The sequence below is a fragment of the Larus michahellis genome, chromosome 3 (assembly GCF_964199755.1).
Source record: "Larus michahellis chromosome 3, bLarMic1.1, whole genome shotgun sequence".
In the NCBI taxonomy this organism is placed as follows: domain Eukaryota; kingdom Metazoa; phylum Chordata; class Aves; order Charadriiformes; family Laridae; genus Larus; species Larus michahellis.
The window spans coordinates 27,589,368-27,609,157 of record NC_133898.1 but is presented as its reverse complement, the minus strand read 5'-3'; the positions used below and the strand labels follow the sequence as shown (position 1 = coordinate 27,609,157).

The following is a 19,790-nucleotide window of genomic DNA, read 5'->3' as shown; positions in this document are numbered from 1 at the left end:
TAAAAATCTTCAAGTATAATGAGCTGAAATATAAATAACATTATCTAAAATAATTAAGGATAATAGAGGATACTAGTTACTAAACATAACTGAACTGGCGAGCGAATCAATAAAATCAGTGCTTCTGAAGTTTCTATTCTAACTATCTCTACCTGTTCTCATCATGCATTCTGGATTTTGATAAAGGAAACTGGAAACAAAACGAGCAACTCCATCTGGCTTCTTACAGCTTTACACCTGACATTTAACTGACTTTGAGGTCTAAATAAGGCAGAAACACTGATCAAATGTTGAAGTATTTATAAGGTTACTCTCACATAGGTTTCTCTCATGTCGAGTTTATGCTGCAAGCCTTTCCACAGAGGAGTTAATAAATTTAGGTTTGTCACCTCAGCCTGGCTACTTCTTTTCAAGAAACTTAAGGTATTTAATAATCACTTATATCTGAATGACTGTCAGATTTCAGTGGGTTGTCAAATAAACTAGGAATTTCTGAAGATGTTGGAATGAGGCAAGAAGTATGAAAGAAAACTGACAATAGCTCACCTCACTTCCACAGAAAACACAGTTAAAAAAGGCAAGAAAAAAATTGGCTTTCCACTAGCGAATGGCAATGGACAACACCCGCCTCTCCCTCTCCCTAAAAGAACAGATTTATTATACTGGAAAAAACAGAGGTACCAAGAACACAGAATATATGTTCACAGAAGAGGTTATACAATGCTGGCTATGCATTTCAATTCATTATCATAAAAGAGTCTAAGATAAGATATTTACAAGTTCAAATTAATGTGATTTGGAGAGACAAAGAAACTGTTGAATTTTTTTTCTAAGTTATATTGTCTCTACAGATATGAAGCAGCTCTGGTATTTTTTCTTGCCTGTGTACAGAGCAACTACCACTGGCCTCACAGCATGCATAGATGTCCCACTGCTACAAGGCTCTGGCAATCACTATCAACTTATCTCTGAACACAGAAACTACATGTCCAATTTCCAGAAGCTTCTCTACAACTTTGCTGACAAACATCACTTAATTTAAGATTTTCGATGGCCCATACAAATGTTACCACAATTCTCCTTTTCTTCCTTCTTTAATATACTATTTCATTAAAACAAAGTGGCTGCTATCATAATCTGTTCTTTCAATTTGCTGCAAGTATTCAGATTAAGAATTAGTACAGTATTAAAATACATAATTGCTTTTAAAACTTAATCAACATGCATGTTTAATACCAACAGATAGACACTAGCCAGACCACTAAGAGAGAATTTTGACCTTTTAAAAGTAAAAAGACTGCCAGTTTCTCTTTCAGCAGGAAAAAACCCCGTTACCTGTATCCAACACTGCCAAAGAGAATCTCTTAGTGACTTTCTAGAGTTTAAGCAACTGGAATGACAGTATTTAAAAACAAAAAAAAAATAAAATCAAAAAACCACTACCATAGTTTTTAGGGAACTGGTCAGTCCCCAGGTATATCTGCCTGGCACTTGGAAAGATTTATATGAACTTACTAAGCGTGATCTAAGTCTACATTTACTTACAAAAAAGGCTCAAATCCACAATATTTTCTCAATCTGCCCCAAACTGATGTTCCTCTAGCAAATGTTACGCCCAGCTTTACATCTCAGCTCCTCTCCAGATCAGCAATCAGCAAAACAGGCTGAGCGGATATAAACAGAGATACGGACAAAGAAATTTTAACAGAGTAAGTTAGAGGATACCCCTGTAGTCCAACTACTACACAAGTCTTCATTTGCTTACTTAGGACAAATGAAGTAGTTTAACATCCATGTGCAAGAGAACAGAGGAGACAAGCAGTAAGATTATTGGCATTGGTAACTGTTGTACACGTATTCTAAAAACAAATGACTTGCACAAGCAGCTGGCTGATGACAAGCAGTGGAAAAAAGAGATAGTTATATTGTTATCTCAAAAAAAAAGGGACACACCTGTAACACTTTACTCAAGAGCACTTACAGTAAAAGCAGTCATTTTGAGAATCCATTACTATTACAATACCATTAAATTTAAGAGCTCTGAAGCAATTTTAATTTTTAGGTATTAAAAAAACCCCTAACCCTAGGCAGAATTTTCATATTTAAGCACTTATTAGGAGTTGAAAACTCAGAAAACTTAAGGAGGGTCACATTTGAATGACTGCAACTTTCTATGAATTCACAGTGCAACTGGCTGCATCTTTTCTCGGTTAGGGGACATTACAAATACCTGTAACAGCGATTGGGAATAAAGGGCAAAAGAGTAAGAACACACAAACAAGTAACATGCAGAAATATAAACTTAAACTAATCCACTAAATGTAACCTGCCTTGCCAGATCTTTTTAAACTTATTGGAAAAGTTGTTGTTCTTAATATTGACAGAGAGATGCGTAAATCAATACATTTGGAACAAGCGATATATTTTAATTTAAAAACGTTCAAACTGCAGCAGTAAATCTATGCACTTAGCACATACAAATCATCAGAGGGGTTTGCTTGTTGGGTACTTTTGATAAGACAAGATGGTACGCAAAGCTCAGATACAAGTAACATAACAAAAAATAAACTTTTTGAAAAATATACTAGCTAAAAATAGGAATAAGTTGAAATGAACTCTATTACCATTGGCTTGAATTTACCCAATGAAGTCAAGGAAGGAACAGTATGGAAAAACTATCAGAACTCTGAGTTGGTCTGTTTTGCAATCTGCTCCACCTACTTGCTACTGTCATAAAGTTCAGACCCAAGCAGTTTTCAGTAAAAAGAATGTCAGAAAGAGAAAAGAAAATGAGGAAAAAAGCAGCTCTAAAAGTCTCAAGTGCAAGTAAAGGCTCCTCATTTCTTTCTTATGGTATAATACTGCCCCCACACATTCTCCCCATGCTACTTCAAAATTACATTGCTACCTTCCCTAATTTCATAGTCTGGTAGACATACTAAGTTTAATAAACTTTTCGTAAAAAATATGCAAATCTAAAATCCATTACCTCAGTTTGACATTTTAACATAGATTAGAGCATGCCATACAGAAAAAAATGCAACAGCTTTTTTTATTTTATTAAAAGACGTACTATGGTAAAATTAGAGCCTTTTTAAGTCAGCAAAATATACTCTTATCAAATTTGAAAACAAAAGCTCGGTATGAAATCATTAATAAAAGGGGATGAGGGAGAAGTCGAGTAACTATTTATCGAAAGAGTAATTATTTGAGGAGAAGGAGCAGGCAAGCTGGGACACTCTTTAAAGGATCTCAAGTTAAAGAAGTGTTAGTTAATATATTCCATAATAGTTATTTGTGATTCTCATTTTGTGTTCTTTATCACTGAGGGTAATTGCAATAAAAGGAGAGAAACCATTCTGAAGAAAGAAAAAACCCTGTAGATATGATTTCAGAAAAAAAAATATTAGTCTTAAATTTATAAAGCTATTATTTCTTATTTTAGAAACAATGATGTCACCTTCATTACATACCACTTGTGTGGACTAAAATTCTTCTTGGCAGCTCTACTGCTCTTTGTGTTTGTCCTATTTGCTATAGCCTAGCACATAATCAAAGTTTCTGCTGTTTCTGCAAATGAACTCATCAAGTTTGTAGTAATTTAAAATTGGACTACAACTTTGATCATAACAAATTAGTGATAAGGCGGCCAACTGTTCATTCACCATGATGCCATGCTATATTTGTGATCAACAGTAAAAGACTGATAATTATTTTACTTCTAGGTACAGCAAGAGCACATTAGAACCAAGAGCCAGTACTAAATCATTCAAACTGGATTTCAGCAACTGTGATCTTATAAAGAGTGGGAAAACACTCCTCTTTTCTCTTCCTCTACATTTCCTGTAAACACTGACTAGTAATACATTAATTTCTAATAACTAACCCTCACCCGAAGCAAAAATCCAAATACATAAGCTCATAAATGGCTCCTGAGGAATGGTTGTGGATAATAAAATAAAAAGGTGTTTTAAGAATCACTTCTAAACTCCACTGGAATGTGCAAACAACAAAATATACTATTATAGTTATCAAGTTATAGTATTTCAGATTGCTGTAACTGCCCAGTAAGCTGACCTGGTATCCTTTAAAATGACAGTGGATGTGGCAACGTCATAGAAGGCCACCAAATTTGTCAGGAATGATTTGCCTTTGGTGACGCCATGTTGGCTGTCGCCAATCACCTCATTTTCCATGTGCTTTAGCAGAGATTCCAGGAGGATCTGCTCCATGATCTTGCCAGATCAGATTTCATAATGCTCCTAAGCTGCTACGGCAGTGAGTTCAGCATTGATGCATTGCTAAGCAAGGTCTGTTGTTGCTTTTCAGTCTCTGCTGTTACCACTCCTTAATGGCAACGTGTAAGTAAGCATTACGCTTACTGTGATAGATTTATTGAAATTACTACCAAAACCGGTACAAACAGTGCTGGTAATGAAGGAAATTATGATTATAAAGAATACTGATAAAAAGACTGAAAGAGAAAATGCTATCAAGTGTTTCTGGGAAATGAGTCCAGGAAACATTATATATGACAATACAGTAGGTGGCCCTCTCTCTGTTTACCCTTATAGACCTGCCTCTGCAGTGATACTAAGTGGTAGTCCAATGCAGGACTAATGAAAAAGAGAAGGGGGTTCCAGTTTATTTTTTGTCTTAAAAAAGACAATTAAGCAAGCCATTTTTTAGCTCTTATTTGGACAACACAGATTCTTATCAAATATATGAAGCTTAATGGTCTGGGATCATGTAAAGTACGCCTCCATGCAATGCCTTACCTGATAAGAAATAGAGCATGATGGAGGCTGCTGTGAGCGAGCTGGTACTTTATGCAGTGGCTCCCCAAACACTTGCCTCTGCTAACATGCTTATGTCCACCGAGTCCTAAGGAGCTGCAGATTTTTCTGTGGTTTCTGGAATTCATACACCTAAACCGGGTAGAGAGAGGCCTAACCGGCCAAGTCAAAAAATTCAGAGAGAATGCCAGGGATAGGAAGAAAGCACAGCACTGTGCTGGAAACAGAGGCAGCATTGACACCACTGACTCCTAGAAATGAAAGCCTCAAGTACTAAGATTTGACAAGGCTGTTCTTCATTGTTTTACAAGATAAATATTTCATGATTTTATTTGTTTTTAGTAAATCTAAATAATACTTATTAAATAAAATACTTAAGCACAGAGAAACACTTTGCATTTGTTTTTGGCAACATGGGCTATCACGTGATTAACATACCAGCAAGGACAGCCTTGTCTTTTACCATACTCCCACTTTAAAATTCCTTTATTTGATAAATATGCATCTTTCTGCTACATGCTCTACATCAAAGATCTTCCCTTGTTCTTCTTAAAGCCCATGCACTATAAACCCTATTCTGCGTCACCGATTTTAAATTTCATCTATAAAAGTCATTTTACATATACTACAAATAACAATACATGCCTCAGTTTGAATATTAAAGCTGTAATTCAATTTCAAGGTTCTTCTGACAGTATTTCAGGACCACTCTTTTTCCAGGTGTTACTTGAATCCTTCTCAGTAAATTCACAAACTACCACAAGTCAATAGCTCAAAAGCAGATATATTCCATCAAGAACTTCATGAGGGGTTATTGCTACCCATTCAAAGAGTACTGAGAAGTTGGTCCTATAGTATAATAGTAGAAATTAACAAAAAATAGTTACACAATTCCACATTCATAATCCATATCCTACACATATTATTTACAACTTGCTACGTATTTTCTTCTTGCATTCCTATCAAATGGAAAGGAGGGTATTATCAGCTATTAGAGAGATATGAAAGCCATAGACATGTAAAACCAGATTTGCAGAGCATAAACTTCACCCAACTGTCTATTCCTTTGATTTTCTTAGCTTTAATTGCTCAGATATACCTAATTAATAGACAATACGAGGCGTGGACTGGATGAAATAGATGAAACTTAGCCTCTACAAATCTGATTACAGTCTCAATAGAGACGTACTCTTCCTTCTGTAAAGCATGAGATTGTATTAACATAGTCACCGCTTGGAAATTATCTAACATACAACCACATGAGGCACAGTTTTTACTAAAACTAGTTTTCTACACTGAAGAGAAGTCATAGCTTTTTGAAAAGCTAAACATTAAACTTGGAAATCCTCCTTACTAGGAAACAAACTAGTACCATAGAAGTGATTTGCATTGCTTTCTTAAAGTATGATCATATTAGTAAGCTATGTGCATTACATATAGGATAACACCTATAACACCTGGTATTATCCAGGCACATAAGAGGTTTTGTACCAGTTATGTATTCAGTTTTCCATTCTAATTTTAACTTCTCCAAGGCATTTTATTGAAACAAATAGTTTGTGTAAGTAACCTCAGCAACCGACAAATGAAAAAACCCCACCCACTTTTGAACACAACTCTATCCCCCCTCTCTATTTTCTCAAGCTTCTCTTTGTACTGCTGTAAGCATCTTCATATACAAAACCAAACCAAGGCTACCTACCCTGTATTTAGCCCAGCTAGCAGGATTTGGGCAGCTGGAGGAGGGGGCTGCAGGGGTGATCTGTGTAGGAGGTGGTGAGGGAGTGCTCTGTGCCAGTCACAGTTGGTGATGGACAAAACAGACCCATTGTGCACCAAAATGAAATCAGAGGTGGTTTTGGTTGTTGCTAAGTGGTTACAGCCTTTTCTGCTCCCCACACTGCCACAACAGCAAGTAGGCTTGGGGGTGCACAGCCAAAACAGCTGACCCCAACTGACCAAGGGGATATTCCATCCCATGTGACATCATCACCATCATATAAAGCCGGGGAAGGAGGAGGAAGGGGAGGATATATGGAGTTGTGGTGTTTTATAGAATCACAGAATCATAGAATGGTTCGGGTTGGAAGGGACCTTAAAGATCTAGTTCCAACCCCCCTGACATGGGCAGGGACACCTCCCACTAGACCAGGCTGCTCAAAGCCCCATCCAGCCTGGCCTTGAACACCTCCAGGGATGGGGCAGCCACAGCTTCCCTGGGCAACCTGTTCCAGTGCCTCACCACCCTCACAGGAAAGAAGTTATTCCTAATACCTAATCTAAATCTACCCTCTTTCAGTTTAAAACCACTGTCCCTCATCCTATCATTACACTCCCTGATAAAGAGGCCCTCCCCATCCTTCCTGTAAGGCCCCCTTTAGGTACTGGAAGGCTGCTAGAAGGTCTCCTCGGAGCCTTCTCTTCTGCAGGCTGAAGAACCCCAGCTCTCTCAGCCTGTCCTCATAGGAGAGGTGCTCCAGCCCTCGCATCATCTTCGTGGCCCTCCTCTGGACCCATTCCAACAGGTCCATGTGCTTCTTGTGCTGAGGACTCCAGAGCTGGACGCGGTACTCCAAGTGGGGTCTCACCAGAGCAGAGTAGGGGGGTAGAATCACCTGCTTTCCTGGAGATGGCTGAACACCTGCCTGCCCGTGGGAAGTAGTGAATGAATTTCTTGTTTTGCTTTGCTTGTGTGCGCAACTTTTGCTTTACCTATTAAACTGTCTTTATCTCAACCCATGAGTTTTTCCTCACTTTTACTCTTCCGATTCTCTCCCCCATCCCAACTGCTGGCTGGGGTTAAACTACAGCACTGGCCCAGAGCTTTATTCCTGTAAAGACAGCTTACTAGTATATTGTTTGTTCCATAAAAGTCATTGTTCTACTCATGCTTTCAGAATTTTTTAGCTTTTTTTTTTTTTTTTGAGAAAAAGGAGACCTGCATAATTATCTGCAACTTTTGACCTCCTAGCACTCCCTTGCTAGCTTTTAAGCCCATTAGCAAGTTTCAGCTGGCTCTAAAAGGAGAGCTGTCTTAAAAATAAGTTTGCATTTGTGACACCTAATGGGCAGAGTCATCCAAACCAGTGTCCTCACTCCAGGGAGACATCAGCACAAACTCAGCCAGCTCACACGTGGAGCCTGGAACAATTCATATCATACACTGCCCCTTTTCAGTCAGGAGTTAGGAGGATTGTATGCACATATATGAAAAGGGAACTGTGGGTATCATTGGGAACAAAGAAAAGACTGAAGTCAGAAAAACCCCAAAAGGTAGAGGGGAGCCAAGGTTACTGTATCTAAAGGAATTTTTAAAGTGGCAGCAGAAAGAAATCCTTAAGACACTAGAGTGCCTTGTGATTGTCAGAATTTTATTTGCGAACTGCATTTTATAAATCATTAACTTGCAAATAGGCATTTAAACCTTCAACCTGTTGAAAATGGATGTTCAGAGTCTGCTATGTGAAATCTAACACAGTAAACACATGCACTTCAGTTTCTAAAAGTCCTAGAAGCAGCACCCATTTTTCCAGCCTACAAAACCAAGTCAGTGCTTCCCAATGTAAAAAAAAAAAAAACCAAAAAACAAAACATATGGAATTCAGGGACATCCAGAGCCAGGAGAGGACACCAATTCAATACCTGTCCAGAACACCACTTGTCAACAGAAAGACATAGAGAGGTCACAAGCAAAGGACAGCTATAATTCATAGTTCTCAGGTCAACTTGCTTCACTTGGAAGAGGCAAAACAATTAAAACAAAGCACAAGACAAAACACTTGGACAATCTCAAAGGGGTTCTCCCCAGTCTCAACCTTCCATAACCCACCATTCTGCTACATATAACAAAAACTCATGGTAATGCCAGCCAAAACAAAACCGCTTATCTAACCTCATTTGTTTGACAGCTTTCAAATCAGCTATTGCCACACACTAGGTGAGACCCTGCCAAACTCTTAGAAGATCCTTGACCATGTGTAATTGGCACTGAAAAAGTGAATGAAGGTTCTAGTTCTGGATTATCACTTCTGTGAGAGAAGGTTTAAAGTGCTTGGGATTTGTCAGCCTTCCCCAAATTGTTCTTCAGAGACAAGTTCTTAAGTATATAGGTGCTGCTGCTCAAACAACAATAAGCAATACTATTTTTGTCAGGCCACACAACATCTAGATGATACTACACAACATTGGGCATGCAGATCCAAAGGAGTGATCTATACAAAGCACACAGCCACCTAAGCTTTAAGAAGAATGAGGTACAAACCTATACAAGAACCACCAGCTTCCTCAGAACATTCAGAGTCAGAAGACGTGCACTAAGGAAAGTACATAAAGCTTCAAAAAGTCTGCTTAGAGACTTTGTGCCAGGCATTTTGCCAAAGGATAGATCATTAATGGTTTCAATGATCTCCCCTTGGAGAGGGGGCTGCCAAGACAAATCCTCTTAGTTATACTAGAAAGGTTAAGTGAGTTCAAAAAGTCCCACCTCTCCCCAGCTGTGGGCACTTCACCAGTTTGATAATTCTGATAAAGAAGGAAATGAATGCTTTAGGTGTTTACATTTAATTAGTCTGATGCCAGCAGAGTTTCTAATAACTGGTATTATACTTGGGTTTGTGTCTGCTTTGATTAGCTCTCTTAACAGCCGACCAGCTCTGTCACCCTACTGGAATAATCTATTTTGCACAAGTCAAGGCCATTTGAGACTTCTGGGCTATGTGTACGCTGACAGCACGGCTGGCCACTTTCAGCTCCCCTAGCAAGACAGTAATATAAAGGGGACACCAGATGTACCTGAATCTCCAGGCGGTTTTCTGTCTCCCTTTAGGTTAAGGTAGACAAGAGAGCCTGTTTATTCTCTTCTGAAGGTGTAATAATAGTTGCGCCTGTGTAACACACTTTGAAAGCCACAGACAGCATAGTGGACAATACCTCAAGGATATTATTTACCTTCCAAATCAAAGTGTCTAAACATTCACCTGTTCCCTAAACATTTCTATCCACAGGAGGAAAGAATTAATCTCCTTTCAAGAATAATACTCCTACAATTGATCTTCATGGCAGCAGAGGCATAACTGAAAATTGAATGCTGTCACTGTAACATTTAGTATCCTTTCAAAATAGTTAGCCACAACGAGTACTGAGAATTATTGATTCAAACACAGTGCAGTGTTCTCATTTCATTTATTTTGAGATTAAGTTTCTTTGCCTTACTAATTTAATGGAAGAACTGTAGAAGAAACATCCAAAAGAAATCCCAAATTTTTTAACATAAAAACTCACAGAACATTGACTGAAAGATCACCATTTTCTCTCAAAGAGCCAGTAACAAACAATACATCAATAGTCTGCAATAATCTTGGATAATTTTGCTAGCATTTTAGTGAAAGCTCTCTTTGAAATTAAAATATTTGCTACTCCCATCATCACTACACGGTAAACTAGAAGACTACAGATATAATGGATACAATCTAACACAATATAGCGCTTTCATATCTATTAACCTAGCATTAAAAGAACACTAAAAGATTAAGGACCTACTTCTCCAAGGTGCCACAATCATCACCACAACTAAAAGCAGGTTGCCATATTGAAGCTTTCCATGTTCATGAGGGATTTCATGTCTGCTACTCTCTAAGACTGTCCAACAGCTCTGACCGTACCACCCACAGTAGTAATTCCCCTGAAACCAGCAAAGCATGTATAAATCTCCCTCCACAGGATTAAAAAAAAAAAAAGCAAACTATTCCCCCTGACCAAAACCTTGAAAAGACACACAAGCAGACTGCTGTTTAGAAAGCACCTTTCCCCATCCCGTAACATCTAAAAGAGAAGACTATAATGGAACTTCTGGACAACCACTGGAGTTTGCTACTAATGGGTTATAGTGACTCTGCTTATGTTTTGTCATTTTGTATTCCTTTACTGCACACACATATCAACTTTTTTTTGTGTAGAAATCGTGCTCACTATGGACAGCCTTCTGATTTTGAAGCAAACACACTTGCACTGAAAAGATGAGATTTCTCTTGCATGCAGCATACGCGCTTTCTGAAATAAATAAAGATTCATGGCAAACAGTAAAGTCTGAGAAAGGATAGTATAATGAATTATTGAGAAAATTATGTTTTGAAGCTAGAAAGATTTTACACAAAGTTAAAGTGATCAAGTTTTCCTAATGTGACAATTGTTACTTCCCTGAGTACATTTACAGCCTCGCATCAGTTTATTCCATTAAACACTCATTATACCAACTAGGCTTACTGATGCTTTGCTGGCTTCTCTCCTCTTAGGCACTTCCAAGCACAGAAGAATGTAGCAAAAATAGAGTTACTCTTTCTACAGATCATGCATCCTCAGGCTATTGGTTACAAATACTCCTTTCAAAGGTAATTTCTTTCTGGATCTTGCCAATTATTAGTACTAATTAGGTGATCTCCACTGCCCCACGGCAGTGACAAATACATATCTAAAGCAATTAAAACAGACAACATATTTATAACAATTTGCTAAAGGACAAAAACATACACAATGCCTCCGTTAGGCAGAGTAAGCTACCATAGAATTAGAGGAAGAACCTTTCTCATGTAGGCTGTAGTCCTACAGAGGACATACCTCAGAACAAGAGTCCTAAGGGGACTCTAGACAGATTCGTATAATTGCTGGAAACTGAGTTTTGTTGCAAGTGATTTTGATCATTTTTGTAACACACACTATTATAAGTACCACTGAGTAGTATTGTTTTTGACATTTTAAAGAGGGAATCTTTACCCAACTTATTCTTGTAGAATTTCCTAAATACATGCATTATAACATATGTACCCCTTAAGAAGTACTCTGAGTATTAGTCCTGTATTTGGACGCAATTAGAGTAAGGCTTAACAAACGTGTAACAGAATCATACTTCCATATAAAAATCAGAAATTAACTTTGAGAGACATGAACATATTGACACTATTTTTAGATGAGCAGGTAAGACCTGTAATTAAAGCCTGATCTTTGCCTAAGAAAACATCTGTTTTCTTCACTGTGTAATTAGTAAAATTAATGAATTCCAATCCATCCACACAAATGATTTTTTTAACTCTGAAATCAATCACCAAGATGCTTTCAGCTACACAAGTTTACTAATAAGTGATACTGTAGATCAAGTTCAAATTATGAATGTAATTTTCCTCAGTCTTGTTTGAAACATTTTCTAAGCCTCCCTCCTCTATTCTGCCTACATTGACATTTATAATATAAATAAAACAGATTTGTGCATTAAGAGATTTTATATGGCTATGTACTACACCAAGCTTCTCATATATAACTCTTGTCAGAAAACTGACTAAAAGATAACACTGTTTAACTGCAAATATGATTATAGACAGATTTTTAAAAAATTAAGACTGTCCCTCTCTGACACATTTTATTGTATACAGAGCAGGAAACTGCTGCGCAGTGAACAATTTCACAATGCAGATTAGCAAATCAATCTAGAAAAAGTGATGAAAAATTTCTTTTAAAATATTTTCTTCTTTAAAAAGTTTTACTTTTAAGAATGTGAAATAGCAGATGAACACACTTGAAGAGGTTAGCATCGGATAATTACAGACACAACAAATAATTGGATGCGTACAGTATGCTTTAGTGATCTCCATTGTCTTGCTGCTATAAAGGGACAACAAAAGGAGGCTTTGGTCACACCCTACATGGTCACAGCTGGATTCTAATTCAAAAGGGCAATTCTGACTGTCCGTACTAAAAATCTTTGGCCAAAACCTGTGTATCTGTTCGTTTGCTATAATTGTTTCAATCTTTCTCTTTGAATCAGGAAGATGTGCAGGAGAAAACCAGCTAACAATCTCATACCTACTTGTTTTATGAATCTGGCCCTCAGTGAAGAAGTTGCCGTGAAAAGTCTTTTAATCACCTTCTGATCAGAATTTACTGGATTGTATCTAAGTTCAAGGGTATTAAAATGTGCAAAGGAGACTATGAAAAAATGGCTAGGTTATAGATTTTAACTTCTTAACTAGAAAATTGACTCAAAATAGATTTTCTAATTTACAATGAATCAAAAGAAAAAACATTAGACCATAGCAAAAGTGGCACAAATGTATCAAAAAGCAAATGAATAAACATTTGAAAAGATTTATTATTAGAAATTGTAATAAATTTTGGAAAGATGAATCGATTTTAGTTAAAAGGTATAACTGACAATTTATTGGGCGGGAAGATGCATTATTTTCCAATTGTTATCCACCTACAGTAAAACTGATTTGTGTCCTATTGTATTTTATGGAAAAGGAGAGAGCAACTTTCAGTGATTTAGATTAAATGTATTAATCATAACCAGGCACTGTGAACTATATATCTACTATTAAAGAAGATTTTTGACATTTAATTCTGTAGCAATATTTTGGCTCTGTACTACTCTTCCTAAATCCAATTCCTGCTACAGTTGGCAGATTTCTCCCTTTTAATTTTATGGGGCTTAAAGTAGCATTTAACCACCCATGCGGTAAATAATGCAGGATTAGAAATATTTAGTGTTTTGTTTCCCTTTGAAGAGAACTAATCCATCAAGCCCCAAATATTTTTGAAACATTTTCCACATTCTAGTAATATTTAATGTAAGAATCAGTAAAACATCCTATGTAAATGTTTCCTGAAACAAACAAACAAAATCACATTAAACCCTAAAGAAAATATGTATATACATCACTGATATAGGGGAATTAATTTTATAAAGATACCAGCTTGTGTACAAAGAAAGTTTTAATAAATCCTTCAGAGTTTTTATATACAATATATGATGTGACTATTACATAGTTTATTCTCAATAATCTGACAAAATATAGTTAAATGTTCTGTTCTCTGAAGAGGGGATAACAATATATTTTAAAATACTTATGCCCAACTTAACACTGAAATGCTAGCTTTTATTTATGCAAAGACACACCCCCCCTCATTTTTATGCAGTCATTTCCTATATTTTGCTTAAGTGCTATATTTTACGCATGGGAAAGTTGTCTTATCATAACTTCTAACAGGCAGTGTTCTTAAAGTTATGCTAGGTACTACAAATTGCCTTAGACCTACACCAATGATTAGATTCCAGATTTTTAAAACACACAAAAGAGAGAAAGCAATACGGCAACAGTATCTCAATTGCCATATGCATTTCAAAACACGATGTGACATAAAACAGAAAAAAGGTTTCTTTTTCTCCAGTTTGAACTATATTCTAATAGAGAATAAAAATGCAATCTACTATAAACCTACTGTATCTATCTGTTTAGTTCTTTGTAAAATAAGTCTTTTAGAACCAAGCAATCCAACAGGAAGGGGTCACAGAGAAGGGGAAATGGGGCACATTTCATCTAATCGCTTAAAAGTTAATTTCACAAGTGTTCAGAAAAATATATCTATAGCAGGACAGTTGCAACAGAACTTGGCAATCAGCTAGCAGTAAGAAAATGACTGCTTAAATAAACAATTTTCAGTTCTCTGAACTAAGGATAAGTTACTTGCTTGACCTTTAAAACCATAATCTACAGGACTGCTAAATCAAGGCAGAGAAACAACAGAATAAGAAAGTTATTCTCACACTTGTGAATGCAGGTTTTAAAATTACCTGTCAAATGAGGGACTACCTGAAGTTAACAGCGAGGAAAGGAAAAACAAGCAACAACAAAAATCAGATCATCAGAAGCAAGTCAGAGTTTGCTGAATCGAATTGCAAGGGTGTCCTGGTTTCAACCGGGGCAGAGATAATTTCCTTTCTAGTGATTGCTGTGAAAGGAATGTCACCAGTGCGTATTGGTTTAATTGTTGCTAAGCATTGTTTATGCTTTTCAAGGACTCTTTTCAGCTTCCCATAGAAGCTGAGGAGGAGTACGGACAGAACAACCAAATGGCCAATGGAATATTCCCTACCATAGACTTCATGCTGGGTATATAAATGGAGGTTGGCTGGGGCGGGGGCAGGAATCCACTAACACTGCTCAGGATAGTGACAATTCACAGGGTGAGTCACAGCAAGTGACTTGTGTCATTATTGTTATTGTTATTTTCCTTTTCTATTATTGTTCTATTAAATTGTCTTTATCTCAAACTACAAGGGCTTGGGTTTTTTTCCCCCCCATTTCCCCTCCTTTTCTCCCTGCCCTTCTGTGGGAAGGAGGACAACTGTGCCAGCGGCTGCAGAGTCCTACCAGCTGGCTGGGGCTAAACCACGACAAAGAGCCGGAGTGGAACAGATTTTGAAGTTATCACAACTGTTGGACTGAAAGGGTTCACTTGATCAGTCAATGGTTTGTGCTTCACTTGGAAAAGAACCTAAAAAAGCAGCTGCTATGTCCTAAATGAAGGGACAGTAATCAAAAGGCAAGGACCAACAGTCTCTTGAACCACTCCAGTTGAAAGTGCTGATGTCAACAAACCTTTTCTTGTTGTCCTCTTTATTCCAATATACAATATGTAATGCAGTAATTAGACAAATGGTTTAAAGTAGACACAAACTAGAAAGATCACTATGCTTTTGAAAAAAGCATACCAACACTATACACGGGGATTTCCACAACATCAAGAGACCACTAAACAGAAGAAACTTCGAATTTTTCTGTGACTCACCTCGCAGCACTATTAACTTACTGATTACCTTTAGGAAATGACCTTTCCATTCTATGATTGCTTATTACCATTTATTTAAAGTTAGCATTGCAGACTCTGGTATTGGATAAACATGTCTGAGAAAGTATTCACTTCTGGAACTCATTCAATTTGAAAATCTCTCAGAAACACACTAAACAAGACTACAGTTCTGTAAAAAAAAAAGTGTCTCCTCTGCATTCAGTTACATGTTTACTTGCTGTAAAACCATGTGATAACTACAAGAAAAGGCAGTCCCTGAGAAGTTCCGAGTACTTTCTTCTCTCCTGAAAACTATGCTCTCAATATGCGTTTTTGATTTTCTTATTTCAAGAAAAAAAATGCTAACAAAAATGTCATTTTCCAGCTAAGTCACAGGTATGTAAGGATACAACAACTGCAGTTTGCTCTACTTCTTCATGGTTATTTTTAACAGGTTCTAGAATGTTGTCTTTACATCTGACTAACTAAAGTCACAGCAATCAAACAGAATGGCAGGAGTACCTCTTCATTCCCATATTATATCTCACATTGCAAAAGCAGCAGAATAATTTTCTTGGGCAATTCAATTTCAACACAATGCATCATGTGTGTTTGCTACTTTATTTTCTGTGCTGTATTTTGAAGTTATTTGATATATGAATCTCCATGACAAATTGCTGGAGAGGACACTAAAGAACCAGTTTAATGCACTATTTTTACAGCTGACTCTTACTCTGCGTACAAGCCATATGAACTCAGACTGTATATATAGAAAGAAAACCCAACGTTTCAAGTTGAAGTTTGTATTTTTGCTTTTGTTATAAATCAAGAAAATTCAAACATTTTAATTCCTCATCTTTGCCTTATTTGAAAGATAAGCTGTTAAATGACTTTTCAGACAAGAATTTTTTAAAATATGTATTACACAAAGTAAAGCTAGAACAGCTTTACTGTTTGTTCTAGCAAACAAATGACTACATCTGAGTATAAACTGTGTCTCAGAACAAATCTAGAAGGTCGCTATTAATAGGCTTAATCAAGATGCCTAGAGAAAGGCAGAGATCTAAAGTGCCACTGTTTTCCCAATGGATGGCCACCATATGAAATGCAACTGAAAAAACAGATGGACTGCTTTCAAGTTATTCTGTCCATCAGTAGCCCTCGTTCTCCCACACCACGTATTCTAGGCAAAAAGACAGTTTCCTTTGGAGTGGAAAGCCTACCATGTGAACGAGTTATTATGGTTTGAATTAGCAAGAAACTTTCAACAGTTTAGGAGCTGTATCTGATGTTGTCTTTGCTTTCAGTTAAAAAAATGCTGAATAATGCGTTAGCTGAAATCACTGTCCCAATTTACTTGACATTTATGATGTCACTACAGCATAAATGAGATGCTGCCCATCAGCTAAGCCACGGTATCTGTGTGTGTGTTCCTTGCCCATTACACATATGATTTTCTGTCTATTCCCAGCATTACACGATCAACTCCTCCAAGAAGCTCAATACAAGGAAATACAACTCCTAACTTGACTCTGGATAAAAGATGCTGCTGTTTTACCATTAATTCTTCAAAATGCTGCTATTGAGGCATTAAGAAGTTTCTGGAAGAAACGCAATTGAGTGAAATTTTTGCAGAAAAGATACTAAACCCAGTTATATTTAAAGTAAAATTATTTCCATTAGAATTGCACTAAAACATAAAAGATTAAAGAACCAATATGGACTTAGGAAGTCAAAACAAGCAAATTCCAAGTGTCTGCAGAGGACACGTTTCATGCAGCCAGACACCAGAGTGTGGGATTTTTTCATGATAAGCAGCAGAAAACAAGAAGAATAATTATGCTGCCTCGTATTTTGAAGTCAGAGGTTCTTTAAAACTATTATTGTCTGTAAGTAGTGCTGTAGAACTGTATTAGAAGTGTTTTCAAAACAGACACTGCCTGAAGAATAAAAGGGATATCATTATGCTCCTTACCCTGGTTTAAAAGTAAACTTAAGTGAAAATGCAAATGACTATCATTTGAGCAGTTGGGTTAAGGTGAATTACAAGGAACGCTGCTCAGACTAACAGTTCATAGCCCTTGTCACCACGAATAAACCACAAGATGCATTTAAAAAATAAGGAGCATGTTTGGCATTTCTGAGACTAATGCTGGAGGCAACTATTTCGCTGAAGTGGGATGCTGGTTTTGACACTATACTTGAAGTGAAAGTCCAAGAAAAGAGACTAAGTCACCACATTCACTTTAGCTAGACAAAAGTTAATCTTTGATATTGTAAAGGTATGCTTTGATTACCACAGCAGGTGAAATACCAAGAAAAACCATTGCAAGCTCTGTTGCTCAAACAGAGTATCTGTTTCAGTGCTTATACCTAGGCAACATCTTCATTTTGTCAATACAGTACAATTGTTACCTCTACAAGCTATTAATCACCTGATGCATTTAAACTTTTTTTTTTTTCTTGATAGGCATACATTCTGTAAGAATGAACCTAAGACACAATTCAAGACTATACACTCTAATTTACAAGATAGGTGCTATAGAAGAAAAGAATAAGAGTCACATGCTCACCTTCACCAGTTAGTCCCCTTACAACTACTACAAACCAGATGAGTATTTCTCTAGCTATTTTAATTACGGCAGAAGGGTTTTTACACTGAGGTAACAGAACTAATAACGAACCTGACCAAACTTATATTTGTTGAAATCCAAACATTAGGTATTTGAGTTACCTGTAGCTCCTTTTTGGCTAATGAACTGCAGCTTCGAATGAGACAAAAATGCTGTGGTACTATTTGTGCTTGTTTACTGGTTTGATGACACCAAGTTGATCATAGATATTCATTAGACAATTACAAGTGACACACACACCCCCAAAAAAAAAGTCACTGTTGGTTAAAACAAACATAGGTTGTAAGGCAGACTTTATTAAACCTTTCAGGTCTCATAAAGGATAGGTAGAATTCAAAATATTTTGCAACAATGACAACTACACTGACAAAGCCGACCTACTAATTCTAATGCTCTGCCTTAAGTATGGGTACTACCATTGGTACTACCAGTGATGGGAACCACTTTGAAAAATGCTGACTTACTATGAAAGATGGTACAGGTATAATTATGATTCTTTTGATGTAGTATGCTAAGCTATCACTAAGCAGCTTTTACTCTTCCATCAGGTGCTTCCGTGGAACAAATTATATTAAGCTTGCATCAGTATAAGTAAAAGCTTTAGCAAAAGTGCACTTGAAAATTAATTTGTGGAAAAAAGACCCTCTTCACTATGCAAAATACGTAGTAGGTGTAAGAACAGTAAGCGGTTCCCAAAAAAAATGTTAGATACATGAACATCAGAGGTAATGTCATCCGCAATATTTACATCCCCTTTTTGAAACCCACATTCTTTATAATGGAGTTTTGAAATCTGGTAGAAGCTTTTTTTTTTTGTCCCTTTTGTTTTCTCATAAAATAAAGCCATTTCAACATGACTAAGTTCTGAAGTGTAGAAGAGTGCCATTTCATTAATTCCTTGGGAAAATTGTAGCATATCTGCCAATAGTGACTGAACACTGGAAGAATCAAAGGTAGGGCCTAAACTGCCATCACAGCAGCACCTCCTCTGCTAACAACCTGAATTTTTCTATCTGAAAAAGAAAAAAAAAAAAAAAAAGGCCTATCATTGGGAAGCACATGAGTGCAGGAAACCACCCACTCTGCTCAAGGAAGTTTCTCCCTCCGTTGTAAAACTAAGGTACCAAGTTAGCTAAAGTGGGGATTAAAAGAGCATGACTAATTCACTACGTTTTGCATAAGCAGATATAAATTCATGACAATCGCAAACAAGGAAAAAATTTAAAAAAGAAAAAGGAAAAGCACAGCAAGCAATGTTTTAAATACCTGAAAATATATTTGATAACAGGAAATCTCAATAAAATGCCCACTACGAAAACCCAAAGCCCCTAACCTTACAACCACTTAAAGGAAAAATCACTCATGGTTTTAGCAGCGTAAGGTTTCAAAATGTCATCCTCAGACACAGAGGCCTAACGTTCCTGATCTTGAATGAGAGAAAGTCTGGAATCCAACAAGAGTTTAGTTTTCTTATCAGACATCGTCTAATACCACTGATATTTCCACAGAGTTTGACCTAGAGACTAATAACAAAAGTCATTAACTAAAGAAAATAATTGAAAACTCACAGATAAATTATTTCATGCACCTCACTGAAACTGAATTGTGTTTTATCCAACTGTATGTCACACATCCAGAGTAAAACAATTCTCCACAACACCAAATTAACTTTAAACTTGAGAAGTAGGATTTTTCCAAAAGTTGAAGGGCATCTATAAAGACGCTTCTGACCAATACTGTAAAA

The 19,790-nt window shown here is 36.8% G+C and overlaps 1 protein-coding gene across 4 annotated transcripts in view; it reads right to left on the bottom strand.

Annotated features, from left to right (window-relative positions):
• Positions 1-19,790, bottom strand: part of GPATCH2 (G-patch domain containing 2) — a 126,667-nt gene that overhangs the window by 77,375 nt on the left and 29,502 nt on the right. The window contains exon 6 of one of the 4 annotated variants that reach the window (XM_074579323.1): positions 18,324-19,059. The exons of the other annotated variants lie outside the window; for them this stretch is intronic. Within the exon in view, the coding sequence (XP_074435424.1) occupies positions 19,018-19,059 (42 nt within the window). The 3' untranslated portion in view covers positions 18,324-19,017. Of the gene's footprint in view, positions 1-18,323; positions 19,060-19,790 lie in introns of those variants that run through there. 4 annotated transcript variants of the gene reach the window in all.